Source organism: Lissotriton helveticus, chromosome 9 (genome assembly GCF_964261635.1).
Source record: "Lissotriton helveticus chromosome 9, aLisHel1.1, whole genome shotgun sequence".
Lineage (NCBI taxonomy): Eukaryota > Metazoa > Chordata > Amphibia > Caudata > Salamandridae > Lissotriton > Lissotriton helveticus.
In genome coordinates this window covers 136987476-137013475 of record NC_136070.1, presented here as the reverse complement: position 1 = coordinate 137013475, position 26000 = coordinate 136987476, and the positions used below count along the sequence as shown (strand labels likewise).

The following is a 26000-nucleotide window of genomic DNA, read 5'->3' as shown; positions in this document are numbered from 1 at the left end:
AGAGGTCAGTAAAATACCAGAATCACTTTAGCATTCTCTAGATTCCAGACCATAGAAGAAAACAAGTTACTTACCTGTAACTACAGTTATCCAGTATTGGTATCTTTCATAGATTCACATGCCTGAATCATTCCCCGTCGTCGAGGCGGGAGTCCCACGGTAAAAATATATACCATAGCAGTGCCTAAATTTTTTTTGTAGTAGGCTGGAAAAGACTAAAAGGCCTAACTAGACCCAAAACGTAGCAGCCTATCTACCTCATTATGTAAAAAGACCTGAAAATAGTCTCAGCCAATCAGCTGTCCTCACCCTCTAGAACCTTCCCAGCCCAGGCAGTTCTCCTCAGATTTTCCCAACACAAGTGAGAAGTAAGTATCCATAAAAAGAACTGCCCTGCCGGGGAGGAGGTTGGGTGCATGTGAATCTATGAAAGATACCAATACTAGATAACTGTAGTTACAGGTAAGTAACTTGTTTTCTTATCCAGTATTGGGGTATCTTTCATAGATTCACATGCCTGAATCAGAGTATCAAGCAGTGACATCATGCCTGTCGTTAGAGGAAAGCCGGAGACAAAACAAAAAGTAACCATCCCCACACAACCTGGAAGGTTATAGAGCACAAGCATGTTAACATAACATATGCATTAAAAAACCTTCATATAGTACATTATAGAAAAGGACAGCATTTGAAAAAATTAGAACAGTGCAATGAAATACATATATAAGAAATCTAACCTTAGTGAAGGAGATGCCGCAGCACCGCCTCTCCAACCGCTGTGTCATCATGAGTTGCCGACTGCAGACAGTAGTGCTTCGTAAAAGTGTGTACACTTTTCCACGTAGCAGCGCGGCAAATGTTCTCCAGCGTCACTCCAGCGAAAAGGGCCATCGACGCTGACATCGTTCTGGTGGAATGCGCTTTAACCTTTCTTGTTAAAGGTTTGTTAGCTTTTTCGTGACAGAAGAGAATTGTAGATGACAACCATCTAGCTATAGTCGCCTTTGTTACAGCTTGACCCACAGTGGCTTGGCCATAAGCAACAAAAAGCTGACTAGATTTGCGTATGTCCTTTGTTTTTTTAAGATAAAACTTAAGGCAGCGTTTCACATCTAAGGAATGTAATACCTTTCCTGCCGGAGTTTTAGGGTCCGGGAAAAAAGTTCTGAGCTTGACAGGCTGATTGATGTGGAATTGGGTCGGTACCTTCGGGATGAACTTTGGATTAGTTCTAAGCGTCACAAAGTCCTTAGAAAATTGTAAGAAAGGATGTGTGATCGTGAAGGCTTGCATCTCACTGACTCTGCGGGCGGAAGTAAGAGCTAGTAAAATAGCCACTTTCCAAGTTAAGAACTTCAGCTCCGCCCTGTGAATGGGTTCAAAAGGCCTCTTTAACAGTTGAGATAGAACAATATTGAGGTCCCACTCCGGAGGGGGGGGGCGAACTGGAGGAAAAGCTCTGAATAACCCCCTAAGGAATTGTTTGACCAATGAAGATAAACATAATGATGGTTTGTTGCAACTCTTTCTGAATCTGGATATCGCCGCCAAATGTACCTTAATGGACGAGAAAACCAGACCTGCTTTAGCTAAAGACAGTAAATAAGGAAGGATGTCCTCAGGTGGAGCCTGGAGTGGATGGACATTATTTTCTCCACACCAGCAACAGAAACGCTTCCACTTAAAACGATATGTCCTGATGGTACTTTGCGCATGGGCTTGTGATAGAATCGCCCTGCAATCTAGGGAGATGTTAAGATCCTTGAACTCTAGGAAGTCAGGAGCCAGGCGTGCAAGTGCAGCGATTGAGGGTCCGGGTGTCGGATCTGGCCTCCCTCTCTCGTTAACATCGACACTGTCGGCTTGAGACGAAGTAGAGGCTGCTGGGAGAGCTGAAGGAGTTCCTGAAACCAATACTGTCTTGGCCAACGGGGAGCAATGAGGATGAGAGTGCAATGTTCCCTCTTCATCTTCTGCAGTATCCTCGGAATGAGTGGGATCGGAGGATAAGCGTATGCAAATATTCCGGACCATCTCATTAAAAGGGCATTTCCCCTTGATCCCTGTTGAGGAAACCTGCTGGCGTAAAACAGGCATTTGCGGTTCTGCTGCGTAGCAAACAGATCCAGAGTTGGTGTGCCCCATGTTTGAAAGATTCTCGCCACTTGCTGTTGCTCGAGTTCCCATTCGTGACAGCTTGTGAAAATCCTGCTGAGGTTGTCGGCTAGAGAGTTCTGGACACCTTGCACATGTTCTGCTCTGAAGGATATGCCCCGTGTTGTAGGACCCACTCCCACATTTCCTGAGCTTCCAGCAAGAGGGAAAGAGATTTTGTTCCCCCCTGCTTGTTTATATAGTACATGCTGGTGGTGTTGTCTGTGCGCACCAGGACTGACAAATTCTCAATCCGCGGAAGGAAGGCTTGAAGGGACAGAAAAATGGCTCCCAGCTCCAGGCTGTTGATATGTTTCTGCTGATACTGATGAGACCACCGCCCTTGAATCTGAAGGTCCTGGAGGTGACCTCCCCAACCTTCCATGGAAACATCCGTTGTCAGGGTGAACTCCGGTATGTCGTGGAGAAATGTGAGACCTGGTGACAAATTGTGTTTCTTGGACCACCAAAGAAGGGCTTGCTTCATCTTGGATGTAACTTTTATGCGGTCGTCGAACGACCCGTCTGCTTGCTTCCACTGTCGATGTAATTCCTCCTGCAGCGGCCTCATTCTGAGTCTTGCCATGGGGATGAGACTGATTGCAGATGAGCAGCACATCCCTAGAAGGGAAGCAAATGTTCGGGCCGAAAGAGACCGTATTGCAAATATCTGTTTTGCCAAGTTTAACAGTTTGATTTGCCGCTCTTGAGTCAAAAACGCCTTGCACTGGCGTGTGTCCAACACCGCTCCCAGAAAAGTTAATTCCTGCCGGGGTTGGAGTTGAGATTTGTTTGCATTGAGGGTCAGTCCCAGATTGGAGAACAGAGAAAGGGTACTCTTGACTGCTTCTTTTATGGAGTTCTTTGATGGTCCTTTTAGGAGCCAGTCATCGAGGTACGGGAACACCTGCATTCCCTGAGACCTCAGCATGGCCGCTACCGGGGCTACACACTTGGTAAAAATCCTCGGTGCTGATTTCAGGCCGAATGGTAGCACCTTGAATTGAAAATGGACGCCAGCCACTGCAAACCTCAGGTATTTGCGGTGTTTTGGATGGATAGGGATGTGGAAGTAGGCATCTTCCAGGTCCAGAGAAGCCATAAAGTCCCCTTTGTTGAGACAATTCAGAATATCTGTTAGTGTTACCATGCGAAAACTCTGTTTCTTCAGATATTTGTTGAGCTTGCGCAGATCCAAAATTGGACGCCACTCTCCTGAATTTTTCTCTACGAGGAAGAAGCGAGAATAAAACCCCTTCCTTTTCCGAGTAGAGGGAACTCGTTCTATCGGGTTCTTGTGTAGCATCTTTAAGGCCTCTTTGAACAATAAGTGAAGATGAGGGGGAGGGGGACCCCTGGGCGGCACTGTTGGTGGCTTTTGCAAAAACTCCAGAGTGTGTCCATTCCTGACAAGATCCAGGACCCACTGATCCGAAGTTATGCTCCGCCTTTGTTGAAAAAAGGCGGAAATCTTGGCGCCCACGGGCAGGGGAGGATGAATGACTGACGTCCGAGAAAGCTCATTGGCGCTTGTTGGTATTACGCCCTTGATTGTTTGAGCGCCGTTTACCTCCCTGGCAAGAGAAACCACCCGAAGGAGGCTGCCTGTAGGATGACTGATAGTACGGCTGCTTACACTGTGACTGGTACTGTCGATTTTGCTGGTTGGAATAATTCCTTCTGGAGAAATAACCACGGCCTCGCGCTCCTCTAACGGATCCCCTTCTGTACTGCAGGGTACCTAATGACTTGACAGTGTCCGTATCTGTTTTGATAGCCAGCAAAGCATCATCAATGTGTTTGCCAAAGAGTGAATCCCCATCATTCGCCATGTTCAAAATCTTCGTTTGGACCTCAGGTCTGAAGGAGGTAGCCTTGAGCCAACCTTGACGTCTGAGGACTGCTGCTCCCGCTAATTGTCCAAAATTGGTGTTAGATATATCAAGGGCACAATCAATGATCTCCTATGCCGCCCTTTCTCCCTCAAGTACAATTTTACGTGCCTCCTGTTGGCGATCTTCCGGAATCAGATCGAGGAATCGTCATAACGGGACAGAATTGCTAACGAATTAGCTGCCTTAATGGAGGCTGCTGCATTTGCAGAGAACTTCTTTACTATTGCATCCAGTCTCCTGCCTTCTTTGTCAGGTGGCGTGGAAATCTGAGCTGAAGGTTTCTTGGACCTTTGTTGCGCCGCTTGAGAAATGTCTGAGTCCGGCCGAGGGTGTCCTAATAAACAAGATGGAGTATCAAGTGGCGCGCGATATTTCTTCTCAATTCTTGGAAGGACTGCCGGAATGGAAGCAGGTGTCTTCATGATGTTGAGGCCCTCCTTCCATATGTAGTCAATTATTGGGATAGCCCTGGTCATTCTCCGATATCCCTCCTTAAAGTCGTGTAAAAAGCAGCCAGACTGCTCCACTGTGACAGGTAATTCAAACCTGGTAGCCGCACGTTGCATAATGTTGTGAAATCCGCCAATATCCTCCGGCGGAGAATCTGACGGGTGCGGTGTAGACGGTGAAGGCATGGGAATGACATAATCATCCCACAGATCAGTAGGTGTAACATCTGGCAACTCGCCCTCTTCCCTGCCATCAGCCTCGTCAGAAGAAGAGGTATCTGTGTCACCTTGTGGAATGGGATTAGTGTCCTGCCTTGGTGATAAAGAGGCTTGCGGTGTAGGAGGCCTTAGCATCTCAACCGGCAAAGGCGGCACAACAGGTGTAACTGGAGTTGGAGGAAATCTCTGGCGATAGTCTGCCAGCATGGCTTGTAAGTCCTGTATCAAAGTAGGTGGCAGATGACCTGAGTCCTCCGAACGTGGAGGTCTTGAGTCATGCGAATGATGTTGCGTTGAGAAGTCCACATGGCCGTAAGGCTCTTGCTCATCGTCCTCCTCCTCTTCTTGATATTTAATGTGCAATTGTGAAGGGTGACCGGCAACCCCAAAAGGGCCTTCATCTTCCTCTTCATCATAAGAATCATCCTCCACATATGTCTCCAAAATGTGAGAAGGTAAAAGTGGAGAAATGTGAGAGTAGTCCTGTCTCTGATAAGTTTTCATTTGGAAACAGGTGTACTGCACTCTCGTTGGAGGTGTATGAAGCAAAGGTGGAGCTGATGTTAGAGCTTTTGCAGAGGACGATGACGACGAGCTTGTTATTGAATGCGGCGTCGTCACCGGAATCGCCGTAGATGGAATCGTCGATGGTGTTTCCGTCGACAGAGCAGTCGTCGACGGTACTGCTGATACCAATGTCATCGTCGACGGGGCCGTCGATGGTGTCTTCGTCGAGGAATCCTTGGTCGTCGAGGCCGTCGATGGTGTCTTCGTCGACGAGCCCCTCGTCGACGGAGTCTTCGTCGACGAGCCTCTCGTCGACAGGGCCGTCAATGGTGTCTTCGCCGACGAGTCCTGCGTCGACGGGGCCGTCGATGGGGTCTTCGTCGACGAGTCCTTCGTGGACGAGGCTGTCGATGGTGTCTTCGTCGACGGAACAGTCGTCGACGGGCTAGTCATCTTCGTCGGCGGGGCTGAAGGGTTATACGTCTATGGAGCCGTCGTCGACGGGCTAGTCGACGAGGATGTCAACGGCAAGAGGCTTTTCGTCGACGAAGTCTTTATAGACGACGACTAAATTTTTGCAGACACCAAAGGAGAAGTAATAGCCGAAGTGGTGACCGTAACAGAAGAGTTTGAAGAAGCAGAAGTGAAAGTCGTAGTATAGGGAGACAACAGAGAAATAGTTTTAGTCTGGGCTGTACTCACAGTGGACGGTCTTGATGGAGACAAGGTGCTCCTTGAGGGTTCTGAGGGTCTCTGAGAGGGTTTAGATTTTTTCTTTCTCTCAGGAGAAGAGCCCTCCCTGGATCTGGCCCTCTTGCTGGAGGTAGAGGCCTTGTCCTCATCATCTGTAGAAGATGATTGTAACCATAAAAGAACCCTTGCCTCTCTATCCCTGATAGTTTTAGTAGGGAAAGTACGGCAAATTCTACAATCCTTCACCACATGTGAGGGGTGTAGACAATAGATGCAGTCGGAGTGCTGGTCGTTGACATGGACCCTCTTCTTATTACAGGCTCCACAAACCTTGAAAAGAGCCTTCTTTTCAGACATTTTTTAAGAAAAAAAGAGACAAAACTGAGTAGGCACTCAGGGAGACTCCCTTAAACACGAAGTGCGGTGAAAATCTGAGGAGAACTGCCTGGGCTGGGAAGATTCTAGAGGGTGAGGACAGCTGAATGCCTGAGACCATATTCAGGTCTTTTTACATAATGAGGTAGATACGCTGCTAAGTTTTGGGCCTAGTTAGGCCTTTTAGTCTTTTACAGCCTACTACAAAAAAAATTTAGGCACTGCTATGGTATTTTTTACCGTGGGACTCCCGCCTCGACGACGGGGAATGATTCAGGCATGTGAATATAGGAAAGATACCCCAATACTGGATAAATTGTCTTTCTCGAGCACCTCCAGACAATATTTTTTTCAAATCTTGTATTTTAAGTGATATGACCACCCAATGCCCTGATTTTATATTAAAAACAGAGCTTTGGACTATACCATTTCCAGCTGAAAGGCAATATTTCTCTCCATGTGATCTCATACCTGGCGTGTCACGCAGTTTGGTGCTTACTTTCCCTCCATGTTAAAAAACAGTAGATGTTTCAGCACCCAGGTTAATGTGCTGCATAGCTAAATACATACAAGGTCCCAGAGGCGAGACCGATTGCATTGCAAATGCTTGTTTTTATTCCTGTGACCATAGTGGTATATCTTGCAATGCTTTTTGTTATTATGGTAACAACATATTCACAAAGTACCCTAATTTTCACGTGAAAATTGGTGGGACTGAGGAGCTGACCCATGAATTTCCTTACATGAGACATATTGACAGTCTGACTTCAGTGGTTAAAAAATGTTAGACTCGTCCGATCACGTGATGCACTGTTGTTTCTATTTAAACATTTCTATCAGTTACACACTGCTGAATCTGCATTATACTAAGCACCTTTAGAGCAAACACTGAATTTATACTGAGCCTAAATTGTAACCTCGTTTAAATATTTGGAGAGAGATGCTGAGAAAAAACATCAAAGATATAAAAAACACGAGGAACAAAGTAAGTAATTTTGGAGAGCAGAACACTGAGAAAAGATGTTTCATTCTCTACTATATTAATTTTATTAGCCAAGTTATAGGTATTCATTTATAACATACCAAATGTATTGGCAAAGGCAACAGGTCTGTCATTGGCTGCCAACTTTTTAGCTGTACCAATGCTTATTTTGTTTGTAAACATCAATGCACTTGCATGGCTTGTTACCTTGAAATGGTTTCTGTTATAAAGTATTGCAAAAACCATGCAATAACATGCATGTGTACGAATGCATGAGCAAACATCTTTGAATGTTTTTCACTTTTCTAAAACCATGCAAAGATGGCCACCAATGTGCATGAATATATTCTATACATGTTGATCTTTTAATAGTTTTCATTTCAGTAAAAAATATTAAAACATGGCTGTCGATTCATGTGCGTATAAATGAGCGTGTGAACACAAAGGTGTCCATCATTTAATGATTTTCATTACAGTAAAAAAAAAACATTAGACCTACATGTGTGCAGACAAGTGCACGTGCATAGATGGCCATTTCAGGTGTTTTTATAAAGGAATAATGAAATATGTGTGTGGTGCAACAGGGTGGGGGAGCTATCCAAGACCAATGTAAAATAATGTAAAATAAAACAAGCATTGGCTACTAGCCAAAATAGCTTTTGAACTGAAAAAGCGCACATTGCCACAGTAGTCCCAGGCATTGGAGGGAACTATTTCCTTATGTGGATGTATGCCTTTTGCAAGAGCAGAATGCTGTCACCCACAAAGAAGTAATTAATGGCTAAAGTGGGATACCCTATTGACCCATGCTATATGTTACAGTGCGAGGAACAAATTGTGAATGTCAGAACAAACAAATGTTATTAAAATCAAAAGTATTGACCAACGCCAAACATCAATAATGGCTGTTGCAGCTTTTCGGCACAAAGCTCAACATTTACTGCCTTATTGCTTTTCTATTTTGTTGGGCAGGTTGAAGCAGCTCTTGCCTTCAGGTAGCCTAGCTTGATAAGGATGCATGAAGTATAATAGAACAAGGGAATATTCTGAGTATCTTTTCGAACAATGGAGTGGTAAAGATTATTTTATGTTAAAAGGATTTATTCAGCGCAAACAATTACTAGGAGGTATCAAGGCGCTAAGTTCAAGGAGGAGATCGAGAGAAAAGTTTACGTAGGGAACAGCAATGTTTTAAGGTTTTTCCTGAACTGAAGGCGATCTGGGATTACTCTAATGGAAAGAGGTAGTGCATTCCATTCCTTGGCAGCAGTTGAAATGACAAACCTACAACCTCCCCAGTTGGTTCTCCTGAATCTGTTTATCACAAGTTTTCGGGACCCAGAGGTTCGCAGGCATCTACCCGGAACATATCATTCTTGGAAAGAGGTGCAACAATGGCTGGCAAAGTTGATCTTCTCCAACAGTGCAATGTTTGTCCTTCTGTACCTCCATTTTTATATTAGAACGTTCTGCCTTGAATGGGTTAAATGTTTTAACATCATAATATCCGTGTCCCAAAGAACTAATTAGTCGTTAACTGATTTCTCTTTGCTACTTACTCCTGGAGACAGCATTCTATAGATTGTATAGGTCCTGGCTGCAGGCTGTTAATTCACCTTGAGTCTCACTGATGGCAGAACAATTGACAGTGGTTAGGGCCCTCATGGAAGAAGCTGTGTCACATACCTCTGGTTAATCTGTTTTTGAAGAGCTCGGATCTCATCCTGTCTTTGCGGGCCGCTCTTCACAAATTCTTCCCCTAGTTGGTTGATCTCCTCTAGGCGGCCCTTCCCAGCGGCCAGCTCGGTCAAGAAGTTCTGCAAAGAGTGACACACACAGTCCTGAAACGTCCTCCGAGGCAGACTCAGGCTACACTACCAACAGGACAGTTCAATGTGTTCTACGACAGTAGCATCCCCCCCCCCTACACACACACACACACACACACACACTTCCTCCTCTGGACTCCTTTTCGTCTCCCATTTATTCTGTTGGCGTTTTAATTCATCTTTCTTTATCGCTAGGCTTACTGGCAGTCTTGTTAAACCTAAAAACCTACAGCTAGCTAGATTAGAATAAAATACCTTGGAGGAGCTGTGGCAAAGTTTCTAATTTAGGCACCATAAAACGTTATTTTCCATTCCTTATTGCTCTAACAACCAATTGTGGTGCTGGGCAAACAGGTAGGGACAGACTCGCAAAGATAAGAATGTAGATATGTAAACTATGCCACACAGCACAGCTACTGTGCTACAGTTTGCTATGATTAATTTGTAAATAAGTGCCAGGGCTGTCACCGGGTGGCCCCTGCAGCTTGAACCACACATTTAGCCTGCCATGCTGCCAATAATAGTAACAACGCAACTACTAACCATCACACCCCTACAAGTGTAACAATCCGGACTATTTCAGGCCTCAAAAGACATAAGAATAGCTTGGGGCAGGTAATAGTCATTTCTAATGAATGTTAAATAAATATTTACTTGTTGTTGTGCTCCTCTATACATTAGCCAGACAGCGCCACCTTATGGAAGACTGTCACAAGTGCCAGTGTTGACAATTATGTGCTGGTGCCAAACTCTGGAAAACGTACTGACAGTCTGTGTACTCATGTACATGCGTTTGCTAGGAGTGCCTAAATACAGCATTTTGATATGTGCATGAATATTCACATGGGATTCCTGCATATTGTTTATTTGCATCCCTCTAACTTGGTGTATTGTAAACAAGGCATACGGTGCAGGTGTATATGCTAAGGACAAGTTAGTATTTAAAAACAATGTTAGTACTGTCTTTTTCATGTAAAAATCCGTAATTGGTAACCTTCCTACTAACGTTTCTGACAAATGTGATTGATTAGTTCACTTTCTATACTAGACTGGGTTCCTGTGGGTGCTCAAATAATCGTAAAACGGATATGTCATACATGATACATCCAAAGTTATAACTTTTTCGTTGATCATCTAATTTGCACTGCGGGTTTTTTGGCTACTCTTCTGGCCTTGCCCCCCTCGTTGGACATCCACTTCTAGAAACCTTGAAGGACATATGATTGGATAATGCATACAGTGCGCACAAATATTGTAAAATGTGCACTTGGACATTATGACTTTGCGATTTCTGAATCGTGTAACTAGAGAAACATTCCAAATAGTTCCAGGAGTAAGTCTGGCATATACCTAAAAAAATACAGTGATTCTATCCCTTCGCTTCCCCTCTGCCTTAGTTAGCCTATATGAATATATTAGCAGTACTTCGAATCAGAACTATTCTTAGCACCAAGTGGCATGCAAACCTGGCCATTTACCTATACACAATAACAAGAGAGAGTATCCATCATTTAGATCTGGGAAGAGGCACGGCCTCCGCCCAGGACTAGACCTCACACTCATCCCGCCATTCCCCCACCACTGTGATTGTGCTCCATTGCAGGGGTGTCTGGTCTATGGTGGGACAATGAAGGGGCTTGTGTTGGACATCGGCATGGTGGTGCCAGCAGTATCTTGTCCAACCTGTACCTAGTGTGCTGTGGCGAGGATCCACCCAAGTGCAGGGGGTCCACACCCTTACCCTAGTGTCCAGGGACCGGAACCACCATGGCAATAACCCTAGGATTACCTTGCTTGGAGTACACAAGAACCCTTCGACACAAGGTGAACCTCAAAGATACTCTTGCCAGTACTGCGTGCTCCGGGACACTCTTTGGAGTATTTGTGCATTTTAGAAATCGGTTGATTGATCGATCGGTTGGGGGCATAGTCGTAGATTCCTGGAACCCTCAGGAGGGGAGACGGGCGCTACAACCAGCTCCGACCTGTCACCACTATCCTCACTTTTCCCCATCAAATTACATGAAAATCAAACGGAGAGTACTGACAACTGTTTTTTACATGGCTGGTGTTTACATGGCTGCTGACGGAGGTATCGAGACTTCTTTCTGAATGGAGTTAACCTGCCTCCGTTCAACTATTTACATAGTGGCTGGGAGGTTAAAGGCGATAGGCCTGGGACTCCCCTTGGCTACAATTTCAATAGCAGCCTACGTGCCTTCAAAACATTTGTTTTTCATTCGGTTACCCTGTGTGTGTCACTTTCCAAGACAGCAACCACGCACTCTGGTAGGAATCTTCTAGAGCAATTTGCTCTCTGTGGAGAAATTCACTTCCAGTATTCTCAGGTGCCCTAGGACGCGCTCACTGATTGCGCACACCAATGTGTACACCAATGTGTACCCTTTCCAAGGCAGTGCTGTTAGTACCTGGTACTTGTGCTGGATGACATCAACATTATCGGATTTTGGTGTCAGGGTCTGAAAAACCTTCTCCTTGTCGTCCATCCAGGATTGGAACTCGCGGCACGAGCCGTAGAACCGGTGCAGCTTTATGACCTCTTCAAGGGCTCTTCTCCGGCGCTATGATTGGATACAAGAAAAGACACCGTCACCTGTAGCGCGTGCAAAGCTTCCAAGTCAGAATTCGAGCAACAAACACAAACATATCCAAGGTAATTGGTGACGTTCTTCCTGATTGTGCACTCATAGACGCTATTTAGATTGTATTCCAGAATCCAGTCAACAAAAAATACTGTGACAGAAACACTGTGTCCTAAATATCGTTACAAACATATTAAACCATTGGATGTAGATTTTTTATAATTAACTCCAGTAAGGTGACATTAGTGTATATATTATTTAGGTCAGAATATATCTGACAAAATACATTTGGGTTATGATATTATGATACTTTGCCCCTATTTAATGCTTACAAGTATCTTATCGATCACAAATCAAAATCAGCAAAACATAAATGTTCAAAGCAGCTCCAAACTGCAGCATGGGGCCATGGGGGCTTTCATGGTTGGTTCGTGGCAGTTCATCCAGGCCTGAAACCAGACCCCTCGCCTGCAGCCCACGGGAAACATGCCAGAGCAGCAGAATGACCACTGATGAGACTTCCCCTAGATTCATCATTGTCCAGTTTTGCGAGTCCTTAATAGCGATTATTAAGGAATCGCTATTAAGGACTTGCAAAACGGGATTCATGTAGAAATCGCAATTTTAATTGCGATTTCTACAGCTTCCTTATTTGCGATTAGCAAATTGCTAATCGCAAATAAGGAATGACTCCCCATTCATTCCTATGGGCCCAAAGCCCATAGGAATGAATGGGGAGTCATTCCTTATTTGCGATTAGCAATTTGCTAATCGCAAATAAGGATGGGATTTCAAGGGTACCAGGGGTGTCCAAAGGACACCCTGTAGCACCCCTGAAATGTAAATGTAGCCAGATGTTGCGCACACACATGTCCAAAGGACATGTGTGTGTGTAACATACCACTTAGAAAAATGCACTAAAGTGCATTTTTCTGAGTTTTCGCTATTTACCACGAAGTCTGACTTCGTGGTAAATAGCGGCCAGAAATAGCGAATTCGCAAATAGAAAATGATTAATAAATTGCATTTAAGGAATCTCAAATAGAGATTCCTTCAATGCAATTCCTCGCAAATATGTGATTTCGCAATTAGCGTTGCATTTGGGATGATGAATCCCAAATGCAAAAATTGCATTCGAAAAGGGTCAGATTCTCAGAATCTGGCCCTTTGCGAGCCGATTTAACAATGATGAATCTAGCTGTTAGACATCTAACTCCAGCTGGAACCTAATCTGGGACTCGATGTACCATCTCACAACAGTTGCACTACTGAATAAAGACACCAACAATATCGTGGTACAAGAATATCAAGGACAAAATATCGGGGGGGGGACAACAAAAGATAAGTGCATATAGGAAAGCACGGATTTCCTATTCCTAACTCCACATTTACATACCTTAAACATGTATTTACCTCATATGTGGAGTTAGGTATAGAAAACCTAGGCTTACTTACCTGTCGATATTTTATTTTTAATATTGGGTACTCAATATGGGGTCCCATCGAGATTGTGGTTTCGATATTCAGTGGCCTGCACTCTCACAATCCATCACCTAAAAAAAGGCCCATTAACAAGTCATCATTCACACCCTGGCAACCTCCATTCCAGTTGAGATTTTAACATTCAAAAAGGCTGTTCTGAAAGAAATAGGGGAACTAAACCCTAATAACAACAAGACTTTTCACAATACATCAAGGGATGAAATACAGGCAAATAAAAGAACTCTTAGAAAATGACATTTCAGTCCTAAAACCACCAGATAAGGAAGGAGCCATTGTTATTCAAACCAAAGTGGCGTATCAGACAGAATGCCTGCTGAGTGATCCGCAAAACTATGAAACCCTGACCAGAGACGCCACAGAGAGAATAAGAATTCATATCTGGAGCATGGTAGAGGACCTGGCCCATGATTGGGCTTCCAAGAAAGAAAGTGACTTTTTGACCAACAAACATGCAGTAACCCCTTACTTCTATACCATTCCCAAAAATACATAAAAATCTGCACCAACCACCAGGACGCCCCATTGTCTCTGGCATAGGTTCGATCCGTGAACCTCTCTCTAGGTTTGCAGGTGCGTTTTTGAGGCCCATCATTCAGGACACCGAAACAAACCTGAAAGATACCAAGGATGTCCTACGAACTCTACAGGACTTGCCCTCTGATCCCCAGAAATAACTAATGATTGGTCTGGACATCGAAAGCCTTTACACAAGCCTCCCACACACCGAGACACAAGACATTCTAGAAGAGGTTTTGTTATCAACAGAGTGGAAGTATCAGACCCCATGTCACCTAGTGATTGAGAGTTTCATACTAGCCCTAACTGAGAACTTCTTCAGGTTTGACGACACCATATACTCACAGAAGCATGGCACCAGCATGGGAAGCACTTTTGGTCCTAGTGTGGCTGAACTGTATGCACACCACCTCGAAAAGCAAAAGGTCTTAGCAGTACAAAATCCGTACCTTACCAACATCAGCCTTTTGAAAAGATACATAAACAACATTCTGGTCATATGGAATGGGGATGAAGGCACAGATAATGATTTTTTACAATGGCGGAATGGACAGAATGAGTTCCTTAAATTTACACACAACATTTCCAGAAAGGACATGGTCTTCCTAGATTTAAACATATGAAGTGGACCTAAAAACCACTTCACATTTCAAAGCTACAGCCAAAAACGGTCTACTCAGCTTTGATAGTTTCCCCCCTAAATACCTGAGAGAAAACTTACCTTTTGGACAATTCTTAAGACTGAGATGCAACTTTTCAGAACTCAGTAATTACAGTTCACAAGCTACAGATCTGGCTTCCAAGCTATGGGCACGCAAATATCCGCTCATCATCGTGAATTAAAGTGATGAAGAGGGCTAAGTAGAAAAACAGGGACACCCCTTTAGAACCCCCTACACTGAAAGAAAAGGAGGTTTGCCCAATTTGTATTACCACTTGCAACTGCGCATCCAACGCAGTGAACAAGATTATCAACAAACATTGGAGGATTCTAGGTGGCAGTGGCACACCGTTACCTAAACCAATGTTCTCCGACAGGCGAGGTCGTAACCTCAGATAAATGCTGGTACATGCACTACCACGCGTCCCCCGGGACAGGGTGACTGGACAAAGCTTCATTACTCCCATCTGTGGACACCACCCATGTGGTAACTGCAGTGTGTGTCACCTGACACAAACCAAAAAAACTATCCCCTTTAACAACAACACAACATGGGACTTGAGAAGATTCACCAACTGTAACACTGAACGCGTGATCGATATGATCACCTGCCCTTGTAACCTAACACAACATGGGACTTGAGAAGATTCACCAACTGTAACACTGAACGCGTGATCTATATGATCACCTGCCCTTGTAACCTTGTAACCTATTATATAGGTATGACGTCAAGAAAAATCAAGACCAGAATCTGTGAGCATTAGAGCAATATCAGATGCCAAAGAGCAACTAACAAAATGGCCACCCACTACATAAAACAACATCACACAACTAATGATCTACGGTGGACAATAATTGAGAAAGTGAACATCAAATCCCAATTGATCGAAAAAGAACAACGTTTGGTCTATATATTGAAGTAACATAAAAAGGGGTTGAACTAGAATATCCCATGGGGCCAATTTGTATGATCTTCCAGGGATTGAATCCACCCCTTGCATTATTGTGACCTTCTCAATAGTTCTGGATGACCTGCAATGCCTTTCCATAGAGTCTCTGGGATCACCCCAACCTGTACCAAAACAAATTAAGTAGACATCTCAATTCCATTCCAGTGAGACACCGACAACATTGTGTGCTAATATCGCAGAGTGAACCTACTTCAACCGCCTGGCACGTGGACCAGTGTGCAATATTGCACTGTTTTGAGAATATTCCAATTTCTCTTCTCATACACTCATCGCACCGTGCAGAAAGCTCTTTTCCCAACAGTTTTCTCCTCATTATCCCAAATATACATTGTGCTTTTGTGAACCTGGGCACGTGTGTTTTTAAGTTTATTTTACTCATATGTCTTTTAATTTATTTTCTTTGAGTTATGACCACCCTTGGCATGTATCATAATGATTCAGTATCTATAACATGCACCTTGGACGCCCCTCTAACAACTAGAAGTGAGTATTGCTCTCTCCAAGTAGTTTAGCGGCTTTATTGACAACCGCCAAGAGGACACCCAAAGGCCAAATGTGGGTACCTCTATAATCAGGAAGTGAGTATTACTCTTCCAGAGCAGGTTAGTGGTCTTACCGGAAAGCACCACAGGGATGCCGACGGCATCACGACTGGCACGTATATGAAGCTAACTGCCATGTCCCGCCGGCATCTCCAGAGCCACAGGAAAATGGGTCTGCAGCCCATGCACTGCCCGGCCCATAGAAAGTCTGTCATTGTGGGGCTAGTCTGCCCATTCACGGTGCTTGCTAAACTGTGTCAACTCACTGGTATTTTAAATTACTTTTGTGTGTGCACCGACTGCCTCAGCCTCACAATCCCTCTCTTGAGGCGTGGCTTGCCTGGTGCTGCAGCGGTCTGGGCAGACGCCGCGCTCCGAGTCAGTCCATGAGCCTGGCTTCACGTGCATGTCCTTAATAACCCTGCCTCCCACCACACCCACTAAGTCTTCGTGAGACCATGCCTCCCCTTTCTCTCCCCGGATCCTGACCACCTGAGTTACCTACAGTTTCTTCCCCTTTTTTGGTACCCATTATTATTATATGCACACATGGCATTCAGTATGAGCCACCGGTGATCATAAGCCTTATACCAACCTGTTTCCACAATTTGCACGGCATGCTATTATTTGTACAACAGGCTCATTTAGTCAGTTGTGATTGGCCTCTTTTCTGTTGCGCTATGCGCATTTCATAATGACAGCACAAATTACACACCATGACTTCTTTCTAACCCCACCCCTTCCTCTCTCTTTAACATTGCCTTTAGAGTTACTTTCCTCGATGCCTCCTTGTTGTAAAGAAGGCCTTTCCAGTTAGTACTGCCGCCACTACTTCGGGTGCACCACATGATCACTACATGATAGCTTCCAACCTACCATGATTTACATGGGTGAACTCCCCATGACTCTCCACAACCTATACCAATATGGCGCCAGCGGGTTTCAGAGCCTTTTCGAGGTGTCGCACACCATGCATTCAAAATATACCGGAAGAACTTTGGCTATAATAAGTGAGGTCTCCTGACATGCCATCTCTCGGACTCCGGTTGGACCATCCTGCTTTCTTCCTGCCCCATCCTGAATGCAATTGACTACTTAGGACCAGCCTGAAGGTACCATTTCAAACTCTCCTGGTGTCATTGTGTGTAACTAGGACTATGCCCCAGCAAGCTTGATTAATTTAGTCAGTCCTTACATATATTTGGGACCTCGCTGCTGTCAGCACTTCACACGGCTCCATGCTGAGAAGGATCTTACACACCGCTCCTTGATAATCCTTCCGAATACAAGTAATCGGGGTCACATTAACTGCAGTGTAGTGTTTCTACATTCAGGTGATTTTTAACTGCTTGATTTCCTATCTGGTGCATTGTAGCAGTGTAGGAGGCTGGCTTAGTATATGTTGCTCACTTATGTAAGTGCAGAACCCTGCACGAATCCAGACAACCCTTATGGTGATTTTAGTGGTCTTAGATAACCTTAGAAAGCTCTTCAAGTGGTAGCTGTGGAGAGCAGCCGTTAAGCTTAGTCCAGAAGAAGTGTAAAGCAGCTTGTTTTACCAGATCATAATCTAATTGGTATAGATTAAGTGAAAAAAAAACACACAGTGTATTTATAAAAATATGTATTTATTTTAAGACACTCACTAACACATACAAATATCTCCTACCCGGAGATGTACACAATGCACACAATACTTTGCAAATAAAACAGGTAAGTAGCACGAATACACAGTGGTGGCCAGGGGGAGACCAAACCATATACTAAAATAGAGGAATGTGAATCGCGACTAGAGTCAAGACTGTACCCAAAAGATGTAGAAATGCTGGGGACCCAAGGATCACCCGAGGTAAGTAACCATGAACCCCACGCAGGCCCTATACAGAGTGGGAACACAACCGTGTGCTCAATTCAAGTCAATAGGTAAGTTGGGGTTGCAAATTTGAAGAAGAAGGACCTTTCCCAGTGATACTTGAAGAAACCCAGTGGAAGACAGAAATTTAGAGAGCCACTCCGCTCACAGATACCCCAGGAACCAGGATACCTACGCCAGGGAAGCCGGGTGCATAGGTGCGAGGTGGCGTTGGAAACCGCCGTCAAACTCAATGGAGGACTTCAGGAAGATACCGCTGGAACCCAAAGATGGATTCAAGATGAGAAGTACCTGCAAGCTGAGGATCAGAGTCTATGCCACTCTGAAGTGACCAGGAGGCACGGAAGATGAATGCCCACCGATGTCGGGTGTTGCAGGAGAGTTAACTGTGACTTTGGAGCTGCAGCTGTGTGGACCATGCGATGTGGTGGAAGACCTGGAGCCATTCATGAGCTGTTCCATGTTGATTGTCGAGAGTTGAGGGGTCGGTGTCCGTCTGGGGCACTAACAAGCCTTGGCAACTGCAAACAATGTGGAAAGCAAAAAAGATGCAGTGTCGGGACCGGCTAGGTCCAAGTGACTCACCACAAACACAGGAGTCAGAGTAGGCCCCGAGCAATTAGGGGAGCCAAGGGAAGCAAAGAAGACCCTCAAGAGGACTCACACAGGCCAGAGGCACTGGATGCAAGAGAGGACAGCAAACAGCTCACCAAAGATGAAGGCCCACGGTGCAAGACATGCAGTGAGGATGAAGATCTTGGTCACAGGATAGGCTTGAGGTAGAGGCTACTTGGAGCCCGAAGATCTCTGAGGAAGAGCGCCAACAAGCCTTTGCAATGGCAAGTCAACGCGGTGTACAGGGGTCGGTTCCTGAGGCTCCGACAAGGAATACTGGTCTCAAACTTGGTGAGAAGGCAGTGCAGGCTTTGAGGGAAGTGAAGAACCACCACCTGTGTTGCCGAGCCTTTCGGAGTCCTTGGGAGCCAGGATCACAGACCAGTCAGCTTCATTGCGGTGCCTGCAGATGCAGGTAAGTTACTACTTCCCTTTAAGGGAGATTCCTTCAGGTGTCTTGGATGTCCACAGGCCATAGAATGATCCTGTAATGAGCACAGACGTTGCAGCAGACGAGCAGGGCAACGAGACCAGGAGCAGCAGGAGCCTTCCCGGAGCAGTCTCCGTGCCCAGAGCAAAGTCCAGCGAAGTCCAGAGTGCCCAGACGGTCAAAGAAGAAGTGGTGTCTTGATATGAATCTTGTCCCATGACGAATATAGGGACCCACCCACAAGTAAGCCCTTAAAAATACTAGGGAAAGGGTTGGGACGATTCGGGGGTCCCTTCCAGAGGAAGGACTGGAGAGTGGGAGGATACTCCCATGTCCCAATGGCTCCCTGAACTGGTTTTAACTGGAGTATGCAAGGAGGGCACCAAATGTGACCTTCAAGCAGACTCAGTGGCCCTGGCAAGTGCCCCCACACACTATACGCTGTCTGAGATGTGGTCACACCTCCCTGTGACAGGATATTTATTGTACTGCCTTCCCCAGCTCGAGCTTGGCTCAGCAGCAGGAGGGCAGAAACATGTCTCTGGTCTAGCTTGCTGTCGCGTTCTGGAAGACTGGCACCTAAAGCACTGATTGTCTCCTGGAGGAGCTTTAGAGTGCATGGAATCATACATCCCACACTCCAACATGTTTGATACCTTACATGACAGGGTTCGTTACAGCCAGTTTAGAGATGGTCATCGCGTAATGATGCATGGTCACTCTATGTATCGTAATGGCTGATGCACTTACAACCCAAAAGACTAGACTCTGAAGGGTATAGGGGTGTTCTGATCATGCAGAGGCACACTCACACTTAGAAGTGAGCACCCTGCCTTCGGGATTGAAAGGCTTGCCTTAGGGGTGACTTATAGATTTTAAGTGCAGTGATCTCAGATATAGGGAAACCTATATCTGTCGTACGTGGTGCCAGCACCAGCTCACACATGCTTTAATGGCAGGCTTGTAGTCACCATTTGAATGGTCTCTCATGGGTGGAATAATACATGCTGCAGCCCATGAGAGACCCCTGGTGTACCTATGCTCTGGGTACCTCAGTACCACATACTAGGGACTTATAAAGGTACACCAGTAGCCAATCTGGGATGTACTTAAGTACTCACCGTAACCAATTTAAGAGAGAAAGCACAGAGACTGGGGTCCTGATTAGTAGGATCCCAGTCAGACTAGTAAGAAACAGCATAACACCAGGCAAAAAGTGGGGGTAACCCTAAAAGCAGATCCTACTTTCCTACAAGCAGTTTTAAGATCTTACTAGAGTTTCTCATTTCTCAAATGAGTGTAATTTCTGATATTAATGTTTCACACATCTTCATTGCTTGATTTTGCTCATGAGAAAGAGTCACTCATAAGTCATTGAATGTCGCTCATAATTACACTACATCACACATAAGCAATCTGAAACTTGCTAGCTATGCCTCAGTCAATTGATTGTTTTTCAATGGGGAGTCCAACATTCCAGTGTTCCAGGGTAGCATTATAGCCCACTGCCGATGGCTATGCCAGCAATTAACCCCTCCCATGCTCATGACGAGCTCAGCTCGTCATAACGGCCACAATGCTCGCACGCGGGGCTACCGTGGCTCATGACAAGCTAAGATCGTCATGAGCACCAAGGCGCTGTGCGCGCCCCCGCCCCCAGCACAGCGGGGAAATTAGCCCCGCAGACAAGGGGTTAAAAGTCCTCTCCTGACTTGCAGGCACAAGCCACAAGTGAAGCCTTTAAGGGGTAGAGGACCTAAGGCCCTGGAAAGATTTACAACCACTTTCCATTGAAATCAATGGAAACTCCATGACGAGTTACCCTTGTCATTAGCATCCAAGGGGTTAGACTGAAATAGCTAGAGCCAAATATACAGCCGTTAGAATATACACCAACTGAGGGGAGAACATTCTAAATTGAATAATCAGAAAGAAAACCATTCGAATTTTGTAGGAGAATCTACCAGCCATTGTTGATCCACTGCCACTCCATTGTCTCCCATGTGCTCTCAGCTTCCCACGTTTGTAATTTATATTGTCCACTAATCCACTGAGGGGTGAAGTTGGGAGTATTGGGTTAGGTGTGTGAAGCTATGATTTACTAATCGGTAATGGGGTCTTATATTATTGCTACGACTTATTAACTGTATCTTTGCCTTTGGCACTGCCCACCAATGCTCTCCAATTTGGCCAGGCATGAGCAATTCAAATATCACATACATAAATACACCTTTAATTTGGTGGTTTTTTGCGATCTCCCCCCGTTTATATTGTGCTCGTTCTGAGGTGTGTAGAGCTGAAGTCCTACTGGACAACTTGTCATGGGATCCGGGAGACTCTGGACCATGGAGTGCAAATATTGTCTACGAAAAGTCCTAACTACTGATGGTGCCCATGGTCTGCTTCATGCCGTATGGGCATACCTAACCTTCACATTACCTTCAGGAGATGAGACCTAGAAAGCCTGCTGATAGCCATCGGTGGAAAGCCTGAAATGTCTTGTTATGTTATGTTACGTTAAAATAAATTTATGAAGCGCACATACACCGAGGAGGTTTCTTGGCGCTACAATGTCTTCAGAACCCAAGTTTGAATGCATAATTAGAAAGCCTGGCAAAATAGACAAGTTTTAAGACAGCTTCTGAAATTAAGAAGAGTGTGGCAAAAGCGTATATCGGAAGGGAGAGAGTTCCAGAACATGGGTGCCAGGACAGCAAACCTGGCACCACCAGTGCGCATTAGTCTGTAGGAAGGCGGAGACAGCAGTAGCTTGTGAGCTAAACGAAGGTTACGGGAGGGAGCATGCTTGTGGATCAGATTATTCACAAATTTTGGACTTTTTCCATTGAGGGACTTGTAAACGACGCACCCAACCTTAAATGCGCAACGCTGGATTATAGGTAGCCAATGGAGTTGTTTCAAGAGGGGGGTGATGTGGAGATGTCTGGGTTGATGAGTAATCAAACGAGCCGCCTGGTTCTGAACCATTTGTAAACGTTTGGAAAGATAGAGGGGAATGCCATATTAAAGAGAATTGGCATAATCAACGTGGGACATAACCATAGCAAGAATCACCTGGATTCGAGCTTCATAGGTGAGGAACCTGCAGATCTTTTTTATTTTCCTAAGTTGGAAAAAGCAGGTAGAGATCACTGAGCCGATCTGAGCCTTCAGTCTTGGTGATGGCCTCCCACCTTGTGGATGGCGTTATGGGGTGGAGGGGCTGTGATCTTCTAGTGCCCACAGATCTTTCCCACACAATTATTTATGCTTTCCTTTCATTGTTTGTCGCATCCGTCTCTTAGGCTCAGGACACATCAAGGACTGAGTCCATTGCAATGATTACCATCTAGTAAACTTACCATGTGGATGGGGGTGAACCTTCACTATACAAAACCTATATTTTTTCACTGGGGAACTTCACTGTCACATTTAAGCGGGCATCACAATGCTGCCCTGGGTTTTCCTTATTATTCACTTGAGGACAACATCTCTGCGGACAAATCCCATTGATATCAGGCATTTAACTGGCAGCTCATTCTTTAAACTATGGCCCTAAACCTTACACATGTATGACCCGATTCACAAATAATCTGGTAATGGCTTACTCTTGCAGTAGTTCTAGTTCACACCCACCATTGTAGGAATAAACCTGAAGGAAGTCAGGAGTGCTCCAAGAGTAAGTCACACTTACTCACATAAACCCATTGTGAACTGGACCCCAAGAATTTAAATGGCCTTAATTGCAACTCGTTGTTGGACATTATAGTCCACCCTTCACCACCTTATCTCTTCCAAACCATTGTCTGCTGGATCCAAGGTATATTGCATTGAAATTTCCTGTAGGAATCCTGGTTTGGTATATATTTCTTAGAGAGGGCATTCTTTTGCCAAGTGCAAAGCCTGCAAATCACAGGTACAAAGATTCTGCGACCACAAAAAACGTGTTTTGCTGTGCACAAAACAGCTTTTGCCAGTCGTAAATGTCTTTCCGACTATCAAAAGAGATTTTAAACCACATTACAAATCGAAAATAGGAGGAGATGTGAAGGGGATGTGTTGAAGTTAGAGAGCAGGGACTTCACCCGTGTGTGGAGCCACTAGTGTAGAAGGCAAGTTCTTTGTTTTATGTTGGGCCCTTAGGTTACAGCAGCAGCACATAGGACCTGCCAGGACTCTATCCTTTCCCCAACTGTCCCTACCTCCAAGCTTCCACTGCAGACCACACGCCAATAGTCTATTACACCATTCAGTCTCAGCATTGCAGACACCAGCTCAGACATGAGCAGAAGGGAACACAGCATACCACAAGAGGTGCCCCTCCTCGTTTTAGCGGTTAGCTAAAAAATGTATCAGTGGCATTGCGAAAAGCTGAACAGGTCGCATAAAGTCTGTGCCCAATAAGCACTCACTATTTGCGATCTGCATCATCTGCCCTATCATGATGTCGAAGGTGCTTTCATAGTATTGCCTGGTCCAAGACTGTCCGAACAATTGTCCATATTATGACTATGGTGCCATGCTGCCACCTTATGGCAAAAGTGGGAACTCCAGCTGTAAGTGAATAACAGCCCAAAAAAAGACAAACACTTTGATAAAGAAGTATTTAAACAGCATCTGAACTGCAAAGTACAAATGATTGGGGTAAAACATACACCCCACGACACGCTCGGAGAAAAGAAAAAATCACAATCAGTTACAATAATATCCCAGGCACCCTATAAAATAACTTCCAAGCAAAAAGGGTAAATGATTTGAGGTAGGAAAGCCACTTTAGCCCAACAGCATGTGCAGAATCTATCCACAGGACGAGGGTACAAGAAGTGACCCTGCCAAAAGGCATGCGCTTAATTTCTCATTAGTCTAATTATCACAACTAGCAGCTGTGAATGTGCCCTAGTGGTCATGCCACTAATATATGAATATTATGTCTTCTTTAACGTTTGTGGCAGTACTCGTTGTGGCACCTCCGAGGAGTGCTCCCTCGAGGCTGGGAGGCAGCACAGATCAAACATCATGCCTCACATCATTACAATAACAGCATGCAGGCATCGGGCCCTCGTTAGAGTGTCTTAACTAGCCAATAACGCCCTGCAGCCCACCCTGCAGATCCCAAAACAGAACAAAAACACCCGCTGACGAGCACACTACATCTGTAAATCTGAGAAGTGGGCCCACGAGATGTAGATTAAACACAGACAGCAAGCAAAGCAGCGTCCCCATGACCATTCAATTCCACCTGAATCACATTAAAAGTAACGCTTCTGTAGTTATAACCGTTTGTTGTTTCTTGATTTGTAAGGCACATTGAATAAAGTCACTATAATAAATGAATGCACACATAAATAAATAGACCAAATTAACCTGAGCTATGTGAAGAGAAGCTCTTATTGTAAAACATCTGCAACAGGCATTGCAGAATTATTGACCTTTAAATATGGAAATTCTGACTATATATATATATATATATATAAATATATATATATATATATATATATATATATATATATATATATATATATATATATATATATATATATATATATATATTGAGAGAGAGAGAGCGAGAGAGAGAAAGAGGGAAAGAGAGAGAGAGAGAGAGAGAGAGAGAGATACATTGTAAAATTGAACATTTGGAAACTCTTCATAACTTGCAAAGATTTCATAGCCCGACCTTCCACCGGCTACTTAGGTCCTTTTTTACCCTACACTATGTGTGCCCACCTGTAAACCTTCTGCCACACCTCTGCTATGTATACCCTCGACCACTCGCATCTCTCCTTTTCTACGGTGTTTCGTTGCTTTGTTGCTAGGTTTGCACAACAAGAACACTGATTACTTTCACACTTCGACTCTGTAACTCTCCTACCACTGATTTAGTCTCCCATACTGCTATTCAACCATTCACCTTTGTGATGAGATGCTAGATTGGAAATTACAAAACCTTAAGGCACAAGAAGGTTTAATTAAAAAAAAGCTTAATTAAGTTCTGGACAGGCAGTGACTTCCTAGAAGAAATTGAATCTCAAATCAGAGATTCTGAAAAAGAGATTGAGAAATCTTAGGTTTCTGTAATTCCCAATTTGAAGATGAGTTTATGAATCATTAACATATGTAACCTGTCCTAGTTTAAGAAGCTAGAAAGGCAGTGCAAGAAACTTCTATCCAAAGAAACAAAAGTATAAAGAATCCAGGTTTATTTTTATTCATGTATTTGTAGTGTTCTGTAGCTTAAAACATGCTCACAGAGCGTCTGAGCACTTTACATGATGGCACTGGAAATATACAACTTTGAATCATAACCAAGAATGGACAAATTAAATTACGTAACACCATTTAGTAATAGTTTTACATGATCCCAGTAAGGTCCTCATTCTGAATGGCCTGCTGTTCCAAATTTGAACTTGGCTTTAAAACTAGCTCACTACCTCAAAACATGCCAACTTCTAGACACCACACAATCAGGTGTCTGGCCCAACCACAGCAATGAAACAACCCTCATTGCAGCAACAGACAACATCAGGTTGAGCCTCGACTGTGGAGAAACAGTGGCCCTCATACTACTCGATCGCTCAGCAGCCTAAAACACAGACTTCCACTCCACCCTGATCAGAAGACTACATGAAACAGGCATCCAAAGGCCCACCCTCAACTGGATCTGCTCCTTTCTCACCGGTAGAACACAAAGAGTCAGCCTGCCACCTTACATGTCAGAAGCCAAGAAAAAAATAAGTTACTTACCTGTAACTATAGTTCTCCAGTATTGCAACTTTCAAGGATTCACATGCTTGAATCATTCCCCGCCGTCGAGATGGGAGTTCCCGGTATATCAAAATAGCAATGCAAAACTAGAAAGACAGACCTAGTTCCATTTCAGTTTTGTAACATATTCATATCATTTTGTAAAAGAGACCAAAACTAGGCTGTAGCCAATCAGAACAACCTACCATCTAGAACATTCCTGAGAGAAACTCACACCTTCAGATTTTCACAGCACAAGTGCAATAAGCATATCCACAAAGGTCTTAAAGGTGAACTTCTCTGGGGAGGAGGGTGGGTTGCATGTGAATCTATGAAAGATTCCAATACTGGCAAACTATAGCTCCAAGTGAGTAACATATTTTCTTACACCAGTATTGGAACGGTCATAGATGAACATGTTTGAATCTGAGTAGCTAGCAGT

General features: G+C 44.5%; 1 protein-coding gene across 2 annotated transcripts in view; it reads right to left on the bottom strand.

Annotated features, from left to right (window-relative positions):
* The window catches only part of SPTBN5 (spectrin beta, non-erythrocytic 5), a 2054098-nt gene that overhangs the window by 1714409 nt on the left and 313689 nt on the right, over positions 1–26000 (bottom strand). For both annotated transcript variants that reach the window (XM_078659643.1, XM_078659644.1), the window contains exons 16-17: positions 11533–11685; positions 8961–9091 (exon numbers count right to left, since the gene is read on the bottom strand). In XM_078659643.1, coding sequence (XP_078515769.1) covers positions 8961–9091; positions 11533–11685 — 284 coding nt within the window. The remainder of the gene's footprint in view (positions 1–8960; positions 9092–11532; positions 11686–26000) is intronic.